At 41.0% G+C, this 18,002-nt stretch overlaps 1 protein-coding gene across 3 annotated transcripts in view; it reads right to left on the bottom strand.

Annotated features, from left to right (window-relative positions):
- The window catches only part of LOC145450787 (dynein beta chain, ciliary-like), an 82,508-nt gene that overhangs the window by 46,886 nt on the left and 17,620 nt on the right, over positions 1-18,002 (bottom strand). For all 3 annotated transcript variants that reach the window (XM_080329293.1, XM_080329292.1, XM_080329294.1), the window contains 30 exons: positions 17,261-17,417; positions 17,012-17,203; positions 16,394-16,603; positions 15,704-15,836; positions 15,520-15,639; positions 15,186-15,369; positions 14,281-14,497; positions 14,065-14,218; positions 13,875-14,000; positions 13,258-13,426; positions 12,940-13,198; positions 12,202-12,387; positions 11,191-11,307; positions 11,012-11,122; positions 10,666-10,802; positions 10,525-10,595; positions 9,922-10,031; positions 9,548-9,697; positions 8,484-8,602; positions 7,813-8,015; positions 7,254-7,545; positions 6,459-6,756; positions 5,893-6,029; positions 4,295-4,520; positions 3,665-3,826; positions 3,482-3,601; positions 2,456-2,584; positions 1,484-1,739; positions 343-1,218; positions 183-280 (listed from right to left, as the gene is read on the bottom strand). In XM_080329293.1, the coding sequence (XP_080185419.1) occupies positions 183-280; positions 343-1,218; positions 1,484-1,739; positions 2,456-2,584; positions 3,482-3,601; positions 3,665-3,826; positions 4,295-4,520; positions 5,893-6,029; positions 6,459-6,756; positions 7,254-7,545; positions 7,813-8,015; positions 8,484-8,602; positions 9,548-9,697; positions 9,922-10,031; positions 10,525-10,595; positions 10,666-10,802; positions 11,012-11,122; positions 11,191-11,307; positions 12,202-12,387; positions 12,940-13,198; positions 13,258-13,426; positions 13,875-14,000; positions 14,065-14,218; positions 14,281-14,497; positions 15,186-15,369; positions 15,520-15,639; positions 15,704-15,836; positions 16,394-16,603; positions 17,012-17,203; positions 17,261-17,417 (5,719 nt within the window). The remainder of the gene's footprint in view (positions 1-182; positions 281-342; positions 1,219-1,483; positions 1,740-2,455; positions 2,585-3,481; positions 3,602-3,664; positions 3,827-4,294; positions 4,521-5,892; positions 6,030-6,458; positions 6,757-7,253; positions 7,546-7,812; positions 8,016-8,483; positions 8,603-9,547; positions 9,698-9,921; positions 10,032-10,524; positions 10,596-10,665; positions 10,803-11,011; positions 11,123-11,190; positions 11,308-12,201; positions 12,388-12,939; positions 13,199-13,257; positions 13,427-13,874; positions 14,001-14,064; positions 14,219-14,280; positions 14,498-15,185; positions 15,370-15,519; positions 15,640-15,703; positions 15,837-16,393; positions 16,604-17,011; positions 17,204-17,260; positions 17,418-18,002) is intronic.

Here is an 18,002-nt window from a genome sequence, read left to right as displayed (position 1 = left end):
ATTTGCCACAGTAACCCTTTTGGAGAAGCCATCAACAGGAAGAAGAATGCCTCCTTCATAATTGATGCCGTAGTATCCGATAGCTAACACTTGACGATGTCAAAATATGGCTCAGTGCCGATATTACACAAACGCAGGCCGTGAGAGAGTACAACACATCGAATTGCATGTGATCGAACTACCTGTTGCCATTTAAACGAGGCGATGTTCCTCACGCCACCAATGTCGAGATGCTGACGAATGATTTCGCACGACGACTGCAAGTGATTCCGGCCTCCAGCTGAAACGAAAAAAAAAAAATTCAAAATGTTATTAAATACTAGCAAATAAATAAATAATTACCGATCGGCTTTGACAAATTGATATCATCGACGACGCACAACAGCTTTTTATTCCCCCGTGGACTGTAAGTGTCGCTGTGCTTCCATTCCAAGTAGCCAGACACGCGATTCCACAAACCACCGGCCTCAGTCAATCGGTTACAGTTGACAAAAAGGCTCAACACTTCAGCGACCTCGCCCGAGCTGACGTTATTCACTCTCTCTCGGACCAGGGCAGTTTTACCACACCCTGCCGGCCCTACCAACATAACCGGTCGACTGGCGTCGGTCAACATGCCCAGGATGTGGTTCATTTGAGCCGACTCCGGGGTGTGTACAAACACCTCATCTTGCTGCAAAAGTCTCTGCTGTTCGTCGTGGCTAGGCGGGGCTGCGGACGACCCGGCTAGGTGTCCGGCTGCATGGGCGAAACCACCAAATTGGGGAAGGTGGTCAGGCCAGTGGGCAAAATCTTTTGTTTCCGAGTCCACGAACACAAACCAAGGGTCGTACCTGTCCGGGAAAAAAGTGGGCCACTGGTCCTTCCACCATGCCACAAACTTGTCCCGGCTGTCACACTCAAGTGTCCCGCCAAAAGCCCAAAACGCGGAATATCCGACAAATCTTTCGTATTCATCTCCACGTAAATCCGCAGACAACATGCAGTCCATTAACTGGCAAAAGGTGACCGTCATGGACTCCACGGTGGTTCGGACCGCTTGCGTGAGAACGTGGGACTTGTCGACTTGGCCACGTGTCAGGTGGCTGGGCGCGGTGGCTTTGGCGAAGTGGGAGGTGATTTTCGGGAAGTATTTGTCGAGGAGTTCCGTCAGCCACGCGCGTGTCGTTGCCGGTAATTGCTCCGTCCATCTGGACAAATGCACTTTCCACGTAACTTCTGAAAAATCGGACATTACAAATAATAACATACTGTTTATTCAGTATTTACATTAGGAGATATTAGAAACAGGGTATGAATGCTAGAGCATGTTTTATGAATTTTTGTATAGCCTGATAGCAACATGAAACTTGGAGCAGGCCTATATATGAACAAGATATTGTAATTTTTGCTGATACAATTTTTGACCAGTTCTTAGCAGACTTTTATACTCTACTTCCGCTAGAAATAGCACATATACAAAACGAATTACAAAACCACTCACCCTTGCTTCCCAATACAAGCAGTCCCAGTTCCGAGACTACGTTGGGCGCTAGATCAGCCAACGACTCCAATTCCCAAATCACTTGTAGTCCGACCGGCAAGCGGAGCCTTTCGTTGTTAGGCAGTATTAGGTCGCGAGGAAGGGAGTCGTGCGCCGACCCGAACAATCTGGAGCTTCGCACGAGCTGCAGCAAGATGTCGCTGTTTCCCACATCCAACATCCCGTCCACTTGCAAAACGACTTGCTGATGTGCGCCCTGATATTTTAAATGTACTATGTTATTTATGATGAGCAAGGATCGAGCAATAAGAATTGCGTTGGAGTTTGAATTTTTGAAAACGGATTTGAAGATTTCTGTTGGTCTCAAAACGAATTACGATTTAGGAATTGTTTTCAGCTAGATTTGTATTTGTACATGTATTGTGACTTGTCGAAGAATTTGAGCCGTTGCGGCAATTTGAATTTAAACTTAGAATTAGACGTGAATAAGATGAAACTAAAATCCAAAAAATCCATTTAGGCTTAAAAATATATACGCCTGCGCCACAAATCTTCATACATACATATTTGAAGTAGGTACTGGGACGATGGAGACGGCAGTTTTCAAATATATTTTTCGACATCAAGTCTGGGTAGGCACTGAGAGAGAAGATGACATATACTGTGATTTAGGATTTCTCTAGGTGGAAAGAAGGGTGTGGAGGTAGATATCTGAATCTGCAAATGAATATGCAGTTGCCGTATGAAATGAATGTATGCCGGACGGTAGTGGTTACCGGCATTATGGCATTTCAAGCTGGCTTGTTAAGAGTGATCAAGAAATGATATTCTACCGAAACATAAACAGACAAATAGCCTGTTCAAATACAAAATCATTACTGCAAATTCATATTCTGTGATATTGCTAGCATTGCATCCGTCATTTCAGGAGTGAATATGAGGAAATTTGGTGCTTAATTTAGTATCTCATACCTCGGACGTAGAGGAGCTGGAACAGTGCGGCCTGATGAGATGTTGCATGAGTCCATCTTTCCATTCTCTGTTATCGGAGTCGTAAAATCCAAATAATTGATTCGGCGAATCGAGGGCGTTGACAAAAATCTGGAACAAAAGAAGGTGTCCATCGAGACTGTGTGGTAGTTTTACGGCATTGGAAGTATAATGATAGAAGCCTGTGATCATCTAATTTCACGGCATGACTCGCTTCAAATGATCTGATTCAGGAAAATATCTGCTTACCATGACTTAAACCAACCTAGCTAAGACACTACTTGAACAATTTTGCAGGCATAAGAACAAAGTGAAATATTTCTATCAGAGTAACATTGATTGATGTGCGCGCGCGCAATCCTCGCTTGCCTGATTTATCACGTCAACAACAGGTCTGAATAATCGTATCTACAACAGGCCAGGTGCGCAATATATCATCGCTGGCCTAAACAGTCGCATCTGTAACAGGCTTGAACAATCGCATCTACAATAGGCCTGATGAGCAAGATATCGTCGCTGGCCTGAACTTTCGCGACTTGCGCCTCGCATGCTTTGGCTCCTATCTCTCCATCGTTTAGAGACAATGTCGTTAAGTGTATGATTAGCGATCGTTACGTCATCATGGTTCAACAGTGACAACGTAAAACAGAATGACATCGAATCACAACGAGCAGACTTCAACGTGCGTAGTCGGTTTCGGCTAATACTAAAATATAACCATCGCTGGTAACTTATCAACAGGAGAAGCTTGTATGGCATTTACGCATGTACTATACATGTACTGCTCGTGCAGGGTGCGTACTTTACATGGGTACATGCTTTTTCCAAGAATCTACATGCCATTTTCAGGGTGCGTAGTATACAGGAGGACGTATAATACATAGAACATTACGGTATCTTGTAAATCGCTACTTCTACCTGAAGTTAAGCGGAAATTTACGGTGTGACTAGCAGTTAGCAACACCAACTACTTTGACCACTGCTAGTTTTAGTTTCAAGGGCTGTCACCTTCTCATAGATAGCTTCATTTCCTAGCTTTTTCTGCGCCTCCATAAACACGTCGACGCAAGTCGATTTTCCAGAACCCGATCTACCTGTCACTATTATCCCTTTCGTGTAGAAAAAGATCTGAAATTCAAAACAAAGTGACAGAAAAATGCAGGCCTATGCAATCTTTTAATCATCCCTTACGTCAAACAGTTGCGTGACGCACGACATGAACGCGGCGGAATGACAAAGCTTCATGTCAGACATGGCGTTGCTGATCGCACGTTCCTTTTCGTCCGTGATTTCGTTCAAGTTCTGCTTAGGCTGTGGGAACTCAGTCGTGGCGGGGTGGATTGGTATCGACACCTGGATTTGTGGAGAAATATGTCGGATTAGTCAGATTTTTTTCTTGTGGCTCGACCATCCAAGTCGTGGTGAATGCAGATAGTTTACCCACGGAAGTTTTAGCGGGATGTGACAATCTCGGCTTTGAAGATGAAGGGTTTTGCATCAAAAATGTCAACCACGCAGCAATTTGAGGTATTGATGCTACGTTATAACGCAGGCCGAAAGGATTTGTGTGCGTCCTCTCATGCGTAATTTTCCCAATTGACTGGGTGTCACGCATGTCAACAACAAGTCCACACTGATTTGGTTGTTTACTGTCCCCACGACGTACTAGCTTTATTGAACCAATGGCAAATTCGAATGTGTATAATGCATATATATTTCACAGAAATACGAGAGTACTAACCAGCCGAGTCATTTTACATTTTAAGAGAATAACTCGTATCAAGTCAAGTCATTACAATCCTGGTTCACACAACTTCTCACCTCTGTATTGTCTTCCGGAACCCATCGATCAACGACGTGCTCCTCCTCATTTTCCTCCCCGAAATTCACTTCCGCATTCGGGAACACGTCTTGCACCAGAGTGATGAACGTGTTCCGATCACTGCTCCGAAGCAGTCTGGGGTTGGCGTATTTCCAAATGGCCGACACCACCACTTCCTCTTCGAACTTTTTCATCGTCTCCATGTCTTCTTCCAAACCGGATTGACTGAAAGCAGCAGGGAAGCTCATTAACCAGGGAAATGTAACTAAAATTGCAAGATGGCATTGATGGTTTTGAATCGGGGCGACAGAGAGCTAGGATTACATACAGATTCCAGATTTATGCTAGCAAGAGGAGTTCCTTCACATTCCTAAAACTATTAATATGCATACTTCATTATTGCATACTGCTATATGTCTGTCTAATGTTTTCTTGTGTATTGGAAATTGTATAATTTGATTCAGACGTGTTATATTTAAAATTATACTGTCATTTGTCACGTCATAATTTGTCATAATGATTCACATTTAAATGTCGGTTTATATTTTTATAAATACACCAGATCTCTTAGACCCAATTTTTCAAAATTTCATCTGGTGACGTCATATTTGGTGATATGAATGTTGATATACGATGTTTAATTGTTTATTTGCCAATTCTCTACTAGTTGCTGACAATTACCCCTGACGTGTGTCAGCCGAAAATATTCAGGTTCATTTCAATATGAATATGTTATTCAATTGCATATTGAAGAAATGTACCTCCAACAAGCTCTTATAGGATATATGTTTGTTATTGTGCCGTTAACACTTCGAGTCAAATAAATTATACTGCAATGAATGTAGTCCTGAAGGCAACATTCAAGTTTCATACCACCAGTCACAGGTTTCTTATGACAAAGTACCGATCACCAGCATTACCTATTACTTCTATTTCAAGACCAAAGTGGGCAACACGCCGTCAAAAGTAGGAAAAGGGTGCAAATATAAATAGCGATCAGTCGTAGCATTGCCGACAAGCTGTTGCTATTTTTCAACTCCACTGTCCGGCATTTTTGGAAAATCCTGTTAGGTGCAATGCTCGATGTACACATGCACCAGATACTGTGTTGGAAGTGGTTCATTCCTTGATGTAACGGATTTATGTTATTCCTGGGACGTGATTGCCTGACTAAACTGAAATTTATCACAATTTTAGCCTATTGTGTATCACTGTTGATATTTTATTGTTCATGATCTTGTATTATTCTATTTTGAGCAAATGCCTCTCATTTTAAGATATTCATCCGTATTTAGCCTGATATAGTCTACATTGTGCAAGAAAAAAAAATGCAAAGAGCGACGAAAGCATTTGTAGAAAGACAGCCAAAAGATCAAGATCGAACACTGTTACGGGAATTAATACTAGTAGTTCCAATAGACCAAGGTGGATGTTAGATCAATAGAAAACACTCGGTTGTTACAACATCCTCCTATCTGTTCATTACATTTATCTGGTGTATCGCATTGTATATTGTGGTCTCAAGCGGATAAAAATAATAGAACCGCAGTCCAAATAATCAGACTAAATGTAATTATCGACAGAAAACAATACTTACTCATTTTCTGGTGCGGACTGATTCACATTTTCTTCAGAAGATTCGGCCGGATTCATTTCGCTGCTGTCTGCCAGCAGCTTCGATCGCGAGCCTTCGGACAGCGAGCTGTACTTCCAGAGTTCGGCAAATTTCTTGGTCTGAATATGAATGGTACAAGTCAACAAATAAAAAGGTTTGGTCATAAGATACCAAATGTGGATGTATAAGACAGTAGCTGTTTCAAAATCGCTGGATTGAAGTCGCCAACACCGAATTGATGCGGCATAGTGATTCTCAGTCGGTAAATGTTGGACGATATCAGTGCATGTCTGGTAATCAGAAGTGCTACTACTTTTTCAGAGCACTCACTTATCAATGCCAAATATTTCCTAAAAGAGACAACAAAAATGAATTCGAATATATTCCCCCATTTATGATAAAACTTGTGGCGTCAAGAAAACGCCTGGTAACGCACATATGGGTCAAATGTTGTGGCTAAGAACCGTAGGGGTACTATGCGTCGTATTACGGTGGAAATATATCAATGAAAAATCAACTACCACTTTGATGCGAATCGCTCAAATCACCTTATTCGCCATCAATTCCTTTTGCGCCTTTTTCTTCTCCGCCTCGACGTGAATCAGTTCGTCCAATTCTGTTCCGGCCGAGGAGATGATCTGCTCGATACTCTGCATGGAAATTGCTCCGTGCGGGTCCGCGTTGGATTGCTTCGAAACGTTACCGGCTTCCCATGTGAACAGTCCTTGTACCAAATCGAGGAGTGTGCGTATTTTTCGAGCGATATCGCTAGCTTGCGTGAAGCCTTGAGCCAGAAGTTGGATTTGAAGAACTTGGATGTGATTGGGTGGAACTCCGTTCACAATCCTGGAAAATGACAAAAAGAGAGGTTTATTCATCCCTGTTTTCCCTTTTCAGAGTTGTGGAATTGGGTATTAAAGCCAGGTAGTAGCACCGCACGACACGATCACCAAACAAACCGGCTTGGTCTCGGCTAGGACAAATGCGTCATTCACCCACCTAGGGCCAAAGACTGGTACCACAGAATGATTGATGACACTACAAATAGGTAGAATTATTAAAATATGTTCAGCAGTTACTGTGACGCTGATTTTATGTGGTTTTTATAACGATTTGGATTTGGACAAAACTGTAGTAGTGCAAGCAAATAGTGCAAGGAGGAAAAACCTATTTGAGTACATCAAAATAGTTTCGGTACTTCGTTACTGACTACCTCTGTTAGATGCACCCTATTCTCGGGAAATCAAATGTAGCACGGAATATTGCACAAATAATATTTTATTAGTGTTAGTTTTAAAAACCAACATTCTTCTGGCCCTAACCACCACACCGAGTCATAGTACCTGAATTTTTTCAAGAAAGATTCCGGCAATCTCCCTACGGTCGTCGGTACCGGCAGAAATATCTTTTCCGGACAGTCTTCTTGATTTTTGTGTAGAGTCGCAAAGAACGCAGCAGACGACACGATAGCCACGTCGTCGTTCTGTAATTCTAACGATGTCAGACCAGACCGTAATGCGTCCAAAACCTTCCCGATCAGCTGAGCGGCAACCGATAACACTCCCGGTGAGAGATTGTTGATATTTTCCATAAAAAGCCAACAGCCGGTCTCTGCCAGGCCTTTGAACAAGTCCCCTGAAATTGTGAATCGTAAATTGATCCCTTCTTGGAGGTAGAGAACTTCAATAGACAATTGAAATAAACCCGAATATTCTTGGGTGACTTTCGTCAACAACTAGTAGAGAATTGGTAAGAACATTTTATATCAACAACCATATCACCAAACATGATGTCAGTGGTATGAAATTTTGACAAATTTTCATGTCAGTGTAGAGTCCTGACAAGTTCGGGTTCATTTCAATTGTATATCTGCATCTCTGCATGAATCTCTCGAAAACTCACCTAGCATAAAGTGGTCCACAAAACTTGTGCCAACCACCGTGTAAAATGGTCTGCCAAATTGTGTCGCCAGTTCGGACACCATTTCGGAACGTGTAGTGCTCGCGTCGAGAAGCGAATTCTGCGACAGCATGACACCAGACTTGGTGTGGAGGGCGTGGCACATGGACAGAATCGTCCTGTCGCAACTTGGCGTTATCACGAATCTGAGAGAGTAAAAATGGACGGAAATTAGTACAAATCTTTCGCAGATCCAAAATTGACTAGAAAACAGGAGGTGAATTTGGGAATTTATAAACTGTAACGAGGATTCGTTAGGTTCTCAACTGCCGGAACCTCGACTCTGGTAAATGAGATGCGATTGATAAGACTTCGCAAAGTTACTGTAACTGCTTCCCTGTGTTTTCACGGTGATGAAATTAGTGATTCGCTTTTGTGCTATATTCACTGCCAATTTGTAATTGTTGTGTAATGTTGAATTCCAAGCCAGTGATTTGAATTAAGAGTTGCATAAAAACCAGAAGTTCTCAGACTCAAACTGGCACCCCAGCACATACTAAATCAGTTAAAAAAGTCAGCGTACAGATAATTTAGCAGGTCGGATATATACTTGCTGTGAAATAGACTCCAATGAATGCACTTTTTACACCTTACAGAGAAAATAACTGCCTCACCTTTTGCAAGAGCCTTGGTATTCAAATCCGTATTCAAACTCCCAATCCATCACACGAGCAGACACCTCCATCATGCCTTCGTTGTAGTGATGCTTGATGTTTGCCATGTAGTCGAAGGACTAAAGAGTGAGTGCGATAAAATTACGGAACACCCAAATCTGTCTCTGTGTAGCAATTTGATGCACTTGCAAGTGAAATACCGTGAAATATTCGTTTTTTTACATGTAATAGTTATGCATGTATATATATAATATAGGCAATATGGATTTTGTCTTGAATTTAAACTCAGCTTGAATCAACAAACCACATTATCTTACATTAATTGATCCAACATATAACACACTTTTATTTAGGGGAACCAAAGTTTACATGAAAGAAGCGTGTAACATGCATGAGTATTGAGTAGGGCTGGGCAAACCCGAGTACTTGAGTGATTCGATTCTGAATCACGTAAAACGCTTCGAGTCGAGTCGAGTATTCGAGTATCATACATTATGACGTCACAACCGAATATAATATGTCAAAGCTTAAAAATGTACCTTTTATCCCACCACAAAGAATATAATGCCTGTTATACGTCACATTAAAGATACTTTGGTATTTTTCGACCATACCGATTTCATTGCTCTTGTTGACAATGTTGTGGGATGATGATGACTTTGAAAATGTGTTATTTCCAGTAACGTTCGTAGCTTTGTACTATGTCTCGTAGGCTGCGACACGGCCAATAAAGGTTTCAAGGCTGCCTCAGTGGAAAATGGTATCAAGACTATAATTCTCGATAGTAAATTAACTTTTATTGATGAGGAGCGCATAATTTCAGTACTCGAAGAACTCATCTTTTACTACTCGCCTCGAATCATTACAATTAATACTCGATTCAGATTCAAGTACTCGAATCATTGTGCCCAGCCCTAGTATTGAGTAGTTACTATATACAAAACATTGCATATTGCAACAGAAGAAATGAATGGACAAATATCGACGGGAATCACAGTCCCTACAAATAGGTCACATACTTTTCTGAAAAAGAGAAATATAAAAATGAATGGCTGCACCGTTACCTGATCAAGGGCGCCTTTCTTCTCAATGAGAAGATTGCAGAAGTCTCGATGCTGTGCCAGGATGATGATGAGATTTGCGATTTTCTGCATTTGAGACGGGAGCAAAACGTGCTTCGCATCTGCGACAATCACTGGCTGTTCGGCGTTTTCCTTCAATCAAATTTTTGATTTATATGTGCTGGCATAAATATACGATGGTTGGTTTTATTGCATATGCGGCAGGCCATTTAATCTTAACCCTACTTGATATCCAACCGTTCAAACAATTTTCAGTCAAAGTTGGTTTGATTAAAAATACTGTGCTGGTAACAATATCAATATCAATACACTCCAATACAGAATCGTACGAGGAATGTTATAAAGTTCGAACTCACTTGCGGCATTATTTCTTTCAAATCAACATCAAGAGTATCCCTTCGAATCGCTTTTCCGCTTGATTGAATCTGCTCTGTGAAAAGCAGACTTTGCATCGTGTTGATGGGAGCTGTAAACAAGAAAAGCATACAAATAACTTTACACATATTAAAAGCGTGAGGTCATCTATTACAGATGCATGGGTCCAACCATGTTTGTTAAAATGGAATCTCCATACAATTCGGACCCTGTTTGCGCATCAAATGTAAAAAATTCTCTGTCATTGATAATTTTATAATTAGGCCTACATCTCGGCAATCCATTGAAGTTTGTTAATATTGATACTATGCTTAGTTATGGTATAATGGTGAAGCCCGTCGAGTCCAAGTACATTTAAAACACTGAAGGAAACAAACAAATAGTCGCTTTCATGTGTCATTTCGGCAAAAAATCCAAATCCATTCTATTTCGGAAAAAATTGCCAGATTAACGTCCAGTTTGAATCTAAAATCGTAATTCTGCCTATCTCAATAACGTGCACAAGTATAATCACTGTGGTGAATAAAACATTTTGAAATTGATACCGTGGAATGTTTGTTCACACAAAGAAAAGCTGAACATACCCGCTTCACCCCCCATGCCTTCATCAACAGACATATTATCGCCCATGTCAGTTTCGTCTTCTAGTAGCGATCTAAAATTTGTCAAAACCCCAGTTTAGACGATCACAAAACGACAGAACGTTCACAAAGGCTATTGCGTACCTGGTAGATGGTGCCCCTCTCGAGTCAGAATCCGACATGTCTTTGTTAGCTCCCTGCATCGCAGAAATCTTTTGTTTTGCTTCTGCGACCTTGTCCTGAGCGCTTTTAATTCTTGTCATTCGTTCGTCGCCCAAACCCTATTTCAATAAATATGCAGTCGAAAGTTGTATTTTACTTGATTGAATGTTGTAAATGATGATGTATGATCAAATAGGTTGATTAGTTTTAAGAGTCCTTCTCTTGAAATTCGCCCAAACCCTATAATTCAAATTCGTAATATAGTTCAGACTTCATTTTTGTTCCGTACGGAGCAATTCTCGAAACGAAAGTCGAACCAGGATTCTACCTTCAGCATAATCACGGCTCCGTCCAGATTGACCAAGATTTTCTCCAGCAAGCTTTTCACGGAGTCCAACTGATCTTGCGACTCGACAGCCTTCGCGATATCTTGCGACATCTAAAATTCGAATTTGAATTTGAGTCGGCAGCAGGTTGCAGAGTCGATGTGACAACTTTGCTTCTTACCTTGATCGAGGTCGCCAGCAACGCGACTTGAGTGCAGTTATCCACCGTCCATTTGATTTCTTCTGGCGACACCACGCTGCTCAGTTTCTCGATAAGCTGATTTGCCACCTCCGAAGGCTGTAAAAAAGAGCAGTGATGTATCAGAATTGGGTTCACAACAATAAGAATCAGTCTAAGTACTCTAATTTTATGTAGTGATTAAGCAGGTTTTCCTACTTTGTCCAGCGTTTTTTATTTGCATGCTATTTCTACTTCGACAGTTTTCGATGCTGAAGTAACCATTTTTGTAAATTGAATATTGTCATTTGAAGAAGTTTTTGCATGCACTTGAATCACCAAGTTGCCACAAAGTTGAGAGAATTCATAATCAAATACAATTGACGCAGATTTCCCGGATTTCAACTCATTCACATTTCGTAGGCTGGGATGAGTCCAACCACTTTTCCATCATCTTAGCGAGGGACCAAACGGTTAATTATATATTATATTATGTTACTGCAGTAATGTGCAATAGTAATCATATAACGATAATGAATCATGTGACTCATCCTTTACAGGTGCTCATTGGGCGTCACCTCCATTTTTAGTTCAACTGACAGTATGTTTATAGTTATGTTACGTACGTGTGGTCGTTAGTTGTTAAGTTCCATTTATCCTTTGTATCGGTTTGTTTTCCCTGACAGCAGACGACCACCATTTTAAAACCTATCTTCATGACCTACTTTATTTGCTGTATTTTGCACAATCCGTTCAATATATGTCAACCTTCCTCAATAGAGTTTCAGTTCACAAGGTCTATCATGGAATTTGAGTTCAATTTAAAAAGTGGTATTACTAACTCCTTATGTAGTTACATAATACTTATATAATTAATTATTATATTGATTACATATAATTTACTGAAGGTTCCAGCATTTTCGTGTCCTAAACCACCCCTGGTACACACATATTTTTACACCCATGAACGCAACATCACCCACTTTAGGAACCACTGATTTAAAGCGTTAGTACCCTTTCTTTGACGCTGTTCAGCTTGCGAGCGAGTTCAGACGGCTTCACACTTTTGTTCGATCCGGAATGACGCGACGTGGCGCTTGACGGACGGCTTACTCTTACTTTTGAAGCACCTGCACTGCGAACGTCCATCTCTACCAGAGCCGGACGCGGCTCAAATCCGAGAGCTACATGTAATTGCTCCTGAAATAAGAATTCTGGTGTTAACCGCTACGAAAATATCGATGTGGCGCCGAGACTAATTCATGGAGGCAAGACTGGTGACAGAAGTGTTTGATTATTATTTTCGTTATAAACGAGAATCAATTGTAATGATTCGATTTCGGTGGTGCCATCAACGCTAAGGTCTGTGGTTCTATCCAACAGCGGTGACACATTCCTAAGTTTCAGAGGTTTATCAGATCAGATTTGTCCTTATTTTGATGGGAAATGTATAATGTAATATAATTATCTCATCCTTATTTTGACTTGTTTCCTTATTTTGTAAGGAAAATTTTGTCATTATTATCGGCAATGAGGTCGTAATGATCCTTTTTTCTAGTCGTTAGCTTACCAAAAACGCTCTGAACAGGTGACACTCGGACTGGGCAAATCACTATACAAAAGTTTAACCTAAATCTCTTTTTTAAGGGTAGTCTCGAGTACTTCTTCGATCATAAACAGCCGATCAGTAAGCAATTTATTGATGGAAACCTTGTCTAATTTGTTTTCGGAAACGATAATATCTCAACGCACCTGCAGCGAGCATTTGAGCGATTGGATCAGCCTCGGTAGCCATTGCGACATTGGCCCTTGATAAGGCAACGGCTTGGATAACTCCAGCTTCTCCCCGGCCAAACTGACCGCTCCGTTCACCATGAAATTTGCCTTTTCCGGTGCCGGCTTCGTCAAGTGAGGACTGGGTGGTTTTAATTTGTTGGGTGACGTGTCGATCACAACCTCCCGCTCTTCGAAATCCAACTTTCCCAGGTTCGGAAAGATTTTGTACAAGTATCTGCGTTTAGGATAGATGGTCAAGCATGCTATTGTCGATTATTATTCATTGGTACGTACTTATTGACGGCGTTGAGATCGTAGCCATAGCAAACGATGTTCATGACGTCATCCGGTGAAAGGAAGTAGAAGCGCGGAAATCGTTGACGGCGTCTCTCCAAGTTTCCAAGCAGGGCGTGTCTGCATTGATCCATTTTTATGTCCATCTTCTCCAGCAACGGAAGCAGCCCTGAAATAGCGATTTATTTACAAAGATAAGTTAAAAATCAGTGATAATATTATTATTATTTGTTATATTCGACCGAATTTATGAGATGGTGGGATGGGTTGAGTGTTTAATTCCGGAAGTCATGTGACAAACAGTAAAAAATCGTCGGAACAATGAAAGTCAAAATTTCAGGGTGACGGTAATAGCTCAAATTTTTTTAGTGTGATGACCAGAATAAACATGGATTCGTCTGCCAAAACAATATATCCCGAGTCACTCTGGAATATTGATTTTTTTTAATGTCTAATATACTGCTGTCGTCAGATGGAAAAAATAGTCCTGTCACATTACATATCAATTAAGATTGAGAGTATGAAAGCAATATCATTGACTACCTTGAAATCATGGTTGACACAGAAAATTGCAGTAAAGCAGACGTAAAGTATGTCTAAAAATATATATGAAGCACCTTTTCTCGAGCAGCTTTGCAAGACGTTGGTGTTCTTTTCCGTGGCTCTCATTATCAGTCTGAATTCTTTGCTAATAACGGCAAACATATTAGCCTCATGAGCTAAAGCCGTACGGACATCCGCTCCTAAATTAGAAAATTCACATATCGCACACAACCCAAGCTACAAAAATCGACATTCGCTAAAAACCTGAGTATATATCGTCGAGTTGCACCCATTTTTCCTGCACCCTCATCCAAACTTCCAAAACGGCTTCGATCAATTGAAGTTTCTTCTGCCATTTTGTGACTTCATCCAAGAACGATCCGATGGCGCTGTTGCTTTGCATTCTGTACAACTCCATCTGTACGTGAATAGAGAATACGTTAGCAAATGCTGAAGGTCATCGGCAGTGTCAAGTCTGACTTGGTGATGTTGCAGTCCGGAGAATATCTTTTCCACATTTTTCAGGAGACAGATAGGACTCGGGTCGTCGACTAGATTGACCAGGCTGATGGGCAGAGACAAAACAGATGTCCTGCCACCACCTCTACCACGAGACACAGATCCTGGTCCGGTCTTGTCCGAAGACTTGCTGTGCGGCCCGCTTTTCATGCTTTTGGTACGTGTCCCGCCGGTTGTCCTAGAGATAATTGAATGTTTATGATGACGACAGAACAAATTTTTGTTCCATTTTCTTGCTTTAGTTAAGCTCAGTTGAATTAATAACTTTATTATGTCAAAACACCACAGGATTGCGATCAAATGGAACACCAAGTCAAAGAAAATATGGTCCGGGGCACATCAGGAAGTATTGATAGTCGTTAGATTCGATAAGTTACCGTAATCTCCAGGACCCATTCAGATTCAAGCCAACTCATTACTGGAAACAGTTTTATATTTATGTTCACAAATTTCAACGCATGGCCTGTCCGAATGACTCACTTATTAATTTTAGGTAGCACTCAACTGTTTCTCACACTTTTTTTAACACTTGTGTAACGCTGTTTCAAAATTTCTGAATTGCATGTAATATGAGGGTCCTGGTATAATTTGAACAAAGGTTGGCATACCAGACAAAAGCAGGCCTAATAGCAGTATCAAGCTTTGAGAACTGTCCCGCCGTTTCGCAAGAGGTAATCAGCTGGCTGGATTTGGATTGTCTTATCTCTGGGTTCCACTGATGCCCTAATTTATGTATTCATATTATTTTGTATCTTATTTGAATCAATACTGAAATAAACTCTCTCTTTTTCTCTGCGTGAGTCATGATCTATGTCATGTTCGATTTGAAATATCGACCTAATCTGATTCTGAAAATGTACGGGTACCTGGTGGCTTCGTGCGGCTGTTGCAGTACAGCATGAGGCATCATGTCGCTGCCCGTTATTTCGCTGCCGGCTTCTAACTCTGCACTTTGCGCGCGGAACATTCCACCAGTGTGTGGTTGCAGGTCGAAAACTTTTCCGAGCCATACTTCTTCGCATGTCTTCAATGAATTTTCAATCGTCAAATCTGTGCAAGGAATGTCACAGACCGTCAATTAATTTTATTTCATCATTTTCAGAGATAGGATAGTGTTAGGCTGATTACTGATGCGCACCATACTGGAAATGAGTTTGACAACACTCCACAAAATAAATCAAACATATTGATATCTCTAACCTTTTATAGCCCTTTGTACAATTGCTTTAACTTCTTCCCCATGTTTTTGGAGTCCCAGTTCGAGTAAATCACCCAATATCATCTTTCGGAGACTGTCGGTATCAGTTTGTAGCAAGCCCCCTGTAAGGTACGGGACAATGTTAGTCGATACATCAGTATGTAGTTTATACACTACACTACTAACCGGTAACACGGACCAACTGTTTCCAATGTCTCGTTCTCATGGCCGGATGATTCAAATCCTCCACAAGTGGGAGGCATTGCTCAATGATGGTGGTGGACTCCAAGAGGCCATGATATACATCCCAAGCACGGACCTGAGCACAGACACGGACATATTTCAAAATGGTGAGGCGAAACAAATAAAATGGCTCAATACATGTGATGGTTATTCCACCCATTCAATTTGAGCTCTATTTCTTCATTAAGATGTGTGTGTGTCTCTGCATAGGTTATTGCCATGATCCGTCTAAAATTTAAGAGAACTAAAGTTGGGAACGACCTACATTTGGAACCGAAAGGCCTGAAAATGCTAGATATATTGAAAGAGAAGTTCTAATTATGAACATACACATAAAAGTCATTATGCTAGAAAGCAGACAAAAACATGTCCAGATTTTGCTACAAGGCATATAAGTTTCTACTGCTCGTCATAAGAAGAATTTGAAAACGAAATCATAATCAAATTTGGCAAACATTAGATGTAGCCAGTCATCAAAAACGATTCCTATACAGAATTATAGTCAGTTGTCCAAACACTAGATACATATTCTAAATCAACAGGCTGTTATGCTATCAGTATGTCTTCAACATGCAGGTTTTTCTACATTCAGTGACAAGATCACATTAGGCAATCCTATATCTACAATTTAACCTCTTGCGGCAGCGACTGGATCGATTCTTTCTGCCGCTTTATCGCCTGCTGCAGATGCTTGGTGTCGATATTCTGCCAATGCTTCGATTTCCATTGCCTCTGCTCGGCTTCGCAGCCACGCTTGAGTTCCCACGTAATCTTCAAATTCTTCAAGTCTTTTTGGTGTTGCGGTAAGAACGAGAAATTCACGACGGCCGCCTCGAGAAGTTCCTGTTACAAACCAGTAGATTATGTACGCGAATGTGCTGCTTGTGTACGAATGTGAGTATATTTTTTTCATTGCAGCTGACTTTCTCTGTGTATACACTAGGTCAGCGATCTGGTGACGGTTCATGTCAACTTTGTGGCCGGTCCACAAGATATAGTACGTTCTCAATTGCAAAATGCAATAGGTTGGACGTTGTACATTAATTAGAGAAATGCAACATCAAATTTTAAACTGATTTCTAATTTGGAACTTATTTTCTTCATCCTGTCGTAATATTGAGCTTATTGTTGATCTACTTTGGACTTAGTTCAGGTTAATTGTGAATTTTGAAGCTCCACCGGTCCGCAAAATTCATTTTCAAATTCTACCCGTTGAGTATCACTGCATTGGGCTCTGATAAAGTAAGGTACCTGCAATTCAATCAAGTCCTGTGCCTCGGCCTGTAGGTGTTTCAATGTCTTCATGAAATTGTCGATACTGTCCATCGCGGTGTAGATCGGACACTCTCGCGAGAATATCTCGGACGATCGCAGTTCCGTGGATAGATGCGCGATCCTTTCCCCGAAACGAAGCAGGTCCCTTGTGATTCTGGCAGACTCCTCCTGCGTTTCAAGGGTTATGGATCGCGGTTTGAATTGGATTTTTTCACAAGGTCATACTTGGATTCTCGGTCCGAGACGTTGCTTTGCCAAAGACACTTTGGTCTTGAGGTGGTTCCAACGATCGGGCGCGGAGTTGAACATTTTTTGGGTGTCGTTTGAGAGCTTCATGTCATACCTTTCCAGCAGATGAACGGTGCGATGCATAACCGCAAATCTGAAATTGCATTGCATACCTCGGCATGGATCCTAATCACTCACGTCTAAGACAAAAAGTGGTCAGTAACTGAGTACTTCTACTTTTTTGGAGTACCGAAGTAGGAGTTGCGTACTTGCACCACTTATACCTTCTGAAGGTACAAAACTTCAATATTGTAAAAAAAGTGTATACCTATTGCCATTTTATTCCATTTTATTAGACATTTCGACTGGTTATCACACTCACGGAATCGGATTCAAAATACAAAAAGATTTACTTGTCATTTTGTCACTATGACAAATCTTTCTATATTTCGAATTTGAATAACCTCATTCACTGACATTAGCTCCTCACGAGAGTCAGTCGAAACGAGTTAGATCAATTTGGCAAATGAAAATAATATTTTCGCACTACCTACAACAGTGGTGACGGCTACTTCCATTCTACTTAAACAGTTTTTGAGGCCTGCCCACTTACATTATACATTTGAGATTTTGTCGTGTAGAAAGCAATGCATGGTTAGATTCGCATCACTTTTAGGAGTGAAATTGTCTAACAAACTGGGCTGCATCGCACCTTTTAATGAAAAATAAATGCTATCAT

The sequence above is a fragment of the Botryllus schlosseri genome, chromosome 11 (assembly GCF_051294905.1).
Source record: "Botryllus schlosseri isolate E-star chromosome 11, Bs_hap1, whole genome shotgun sequence".
In the NCBI taxonomy this organism is placed as follows: Eukaryota; Metazoa; Chordata; class Ascidiacea; order Stolidobranchia; family Styelidae; genus Botryllus; species Botryllus schlosseri.
Note: the sequence above shows the minus strand (reverse complement) of the source record. Positions and strands in the feature narration are given on the sequence as shown.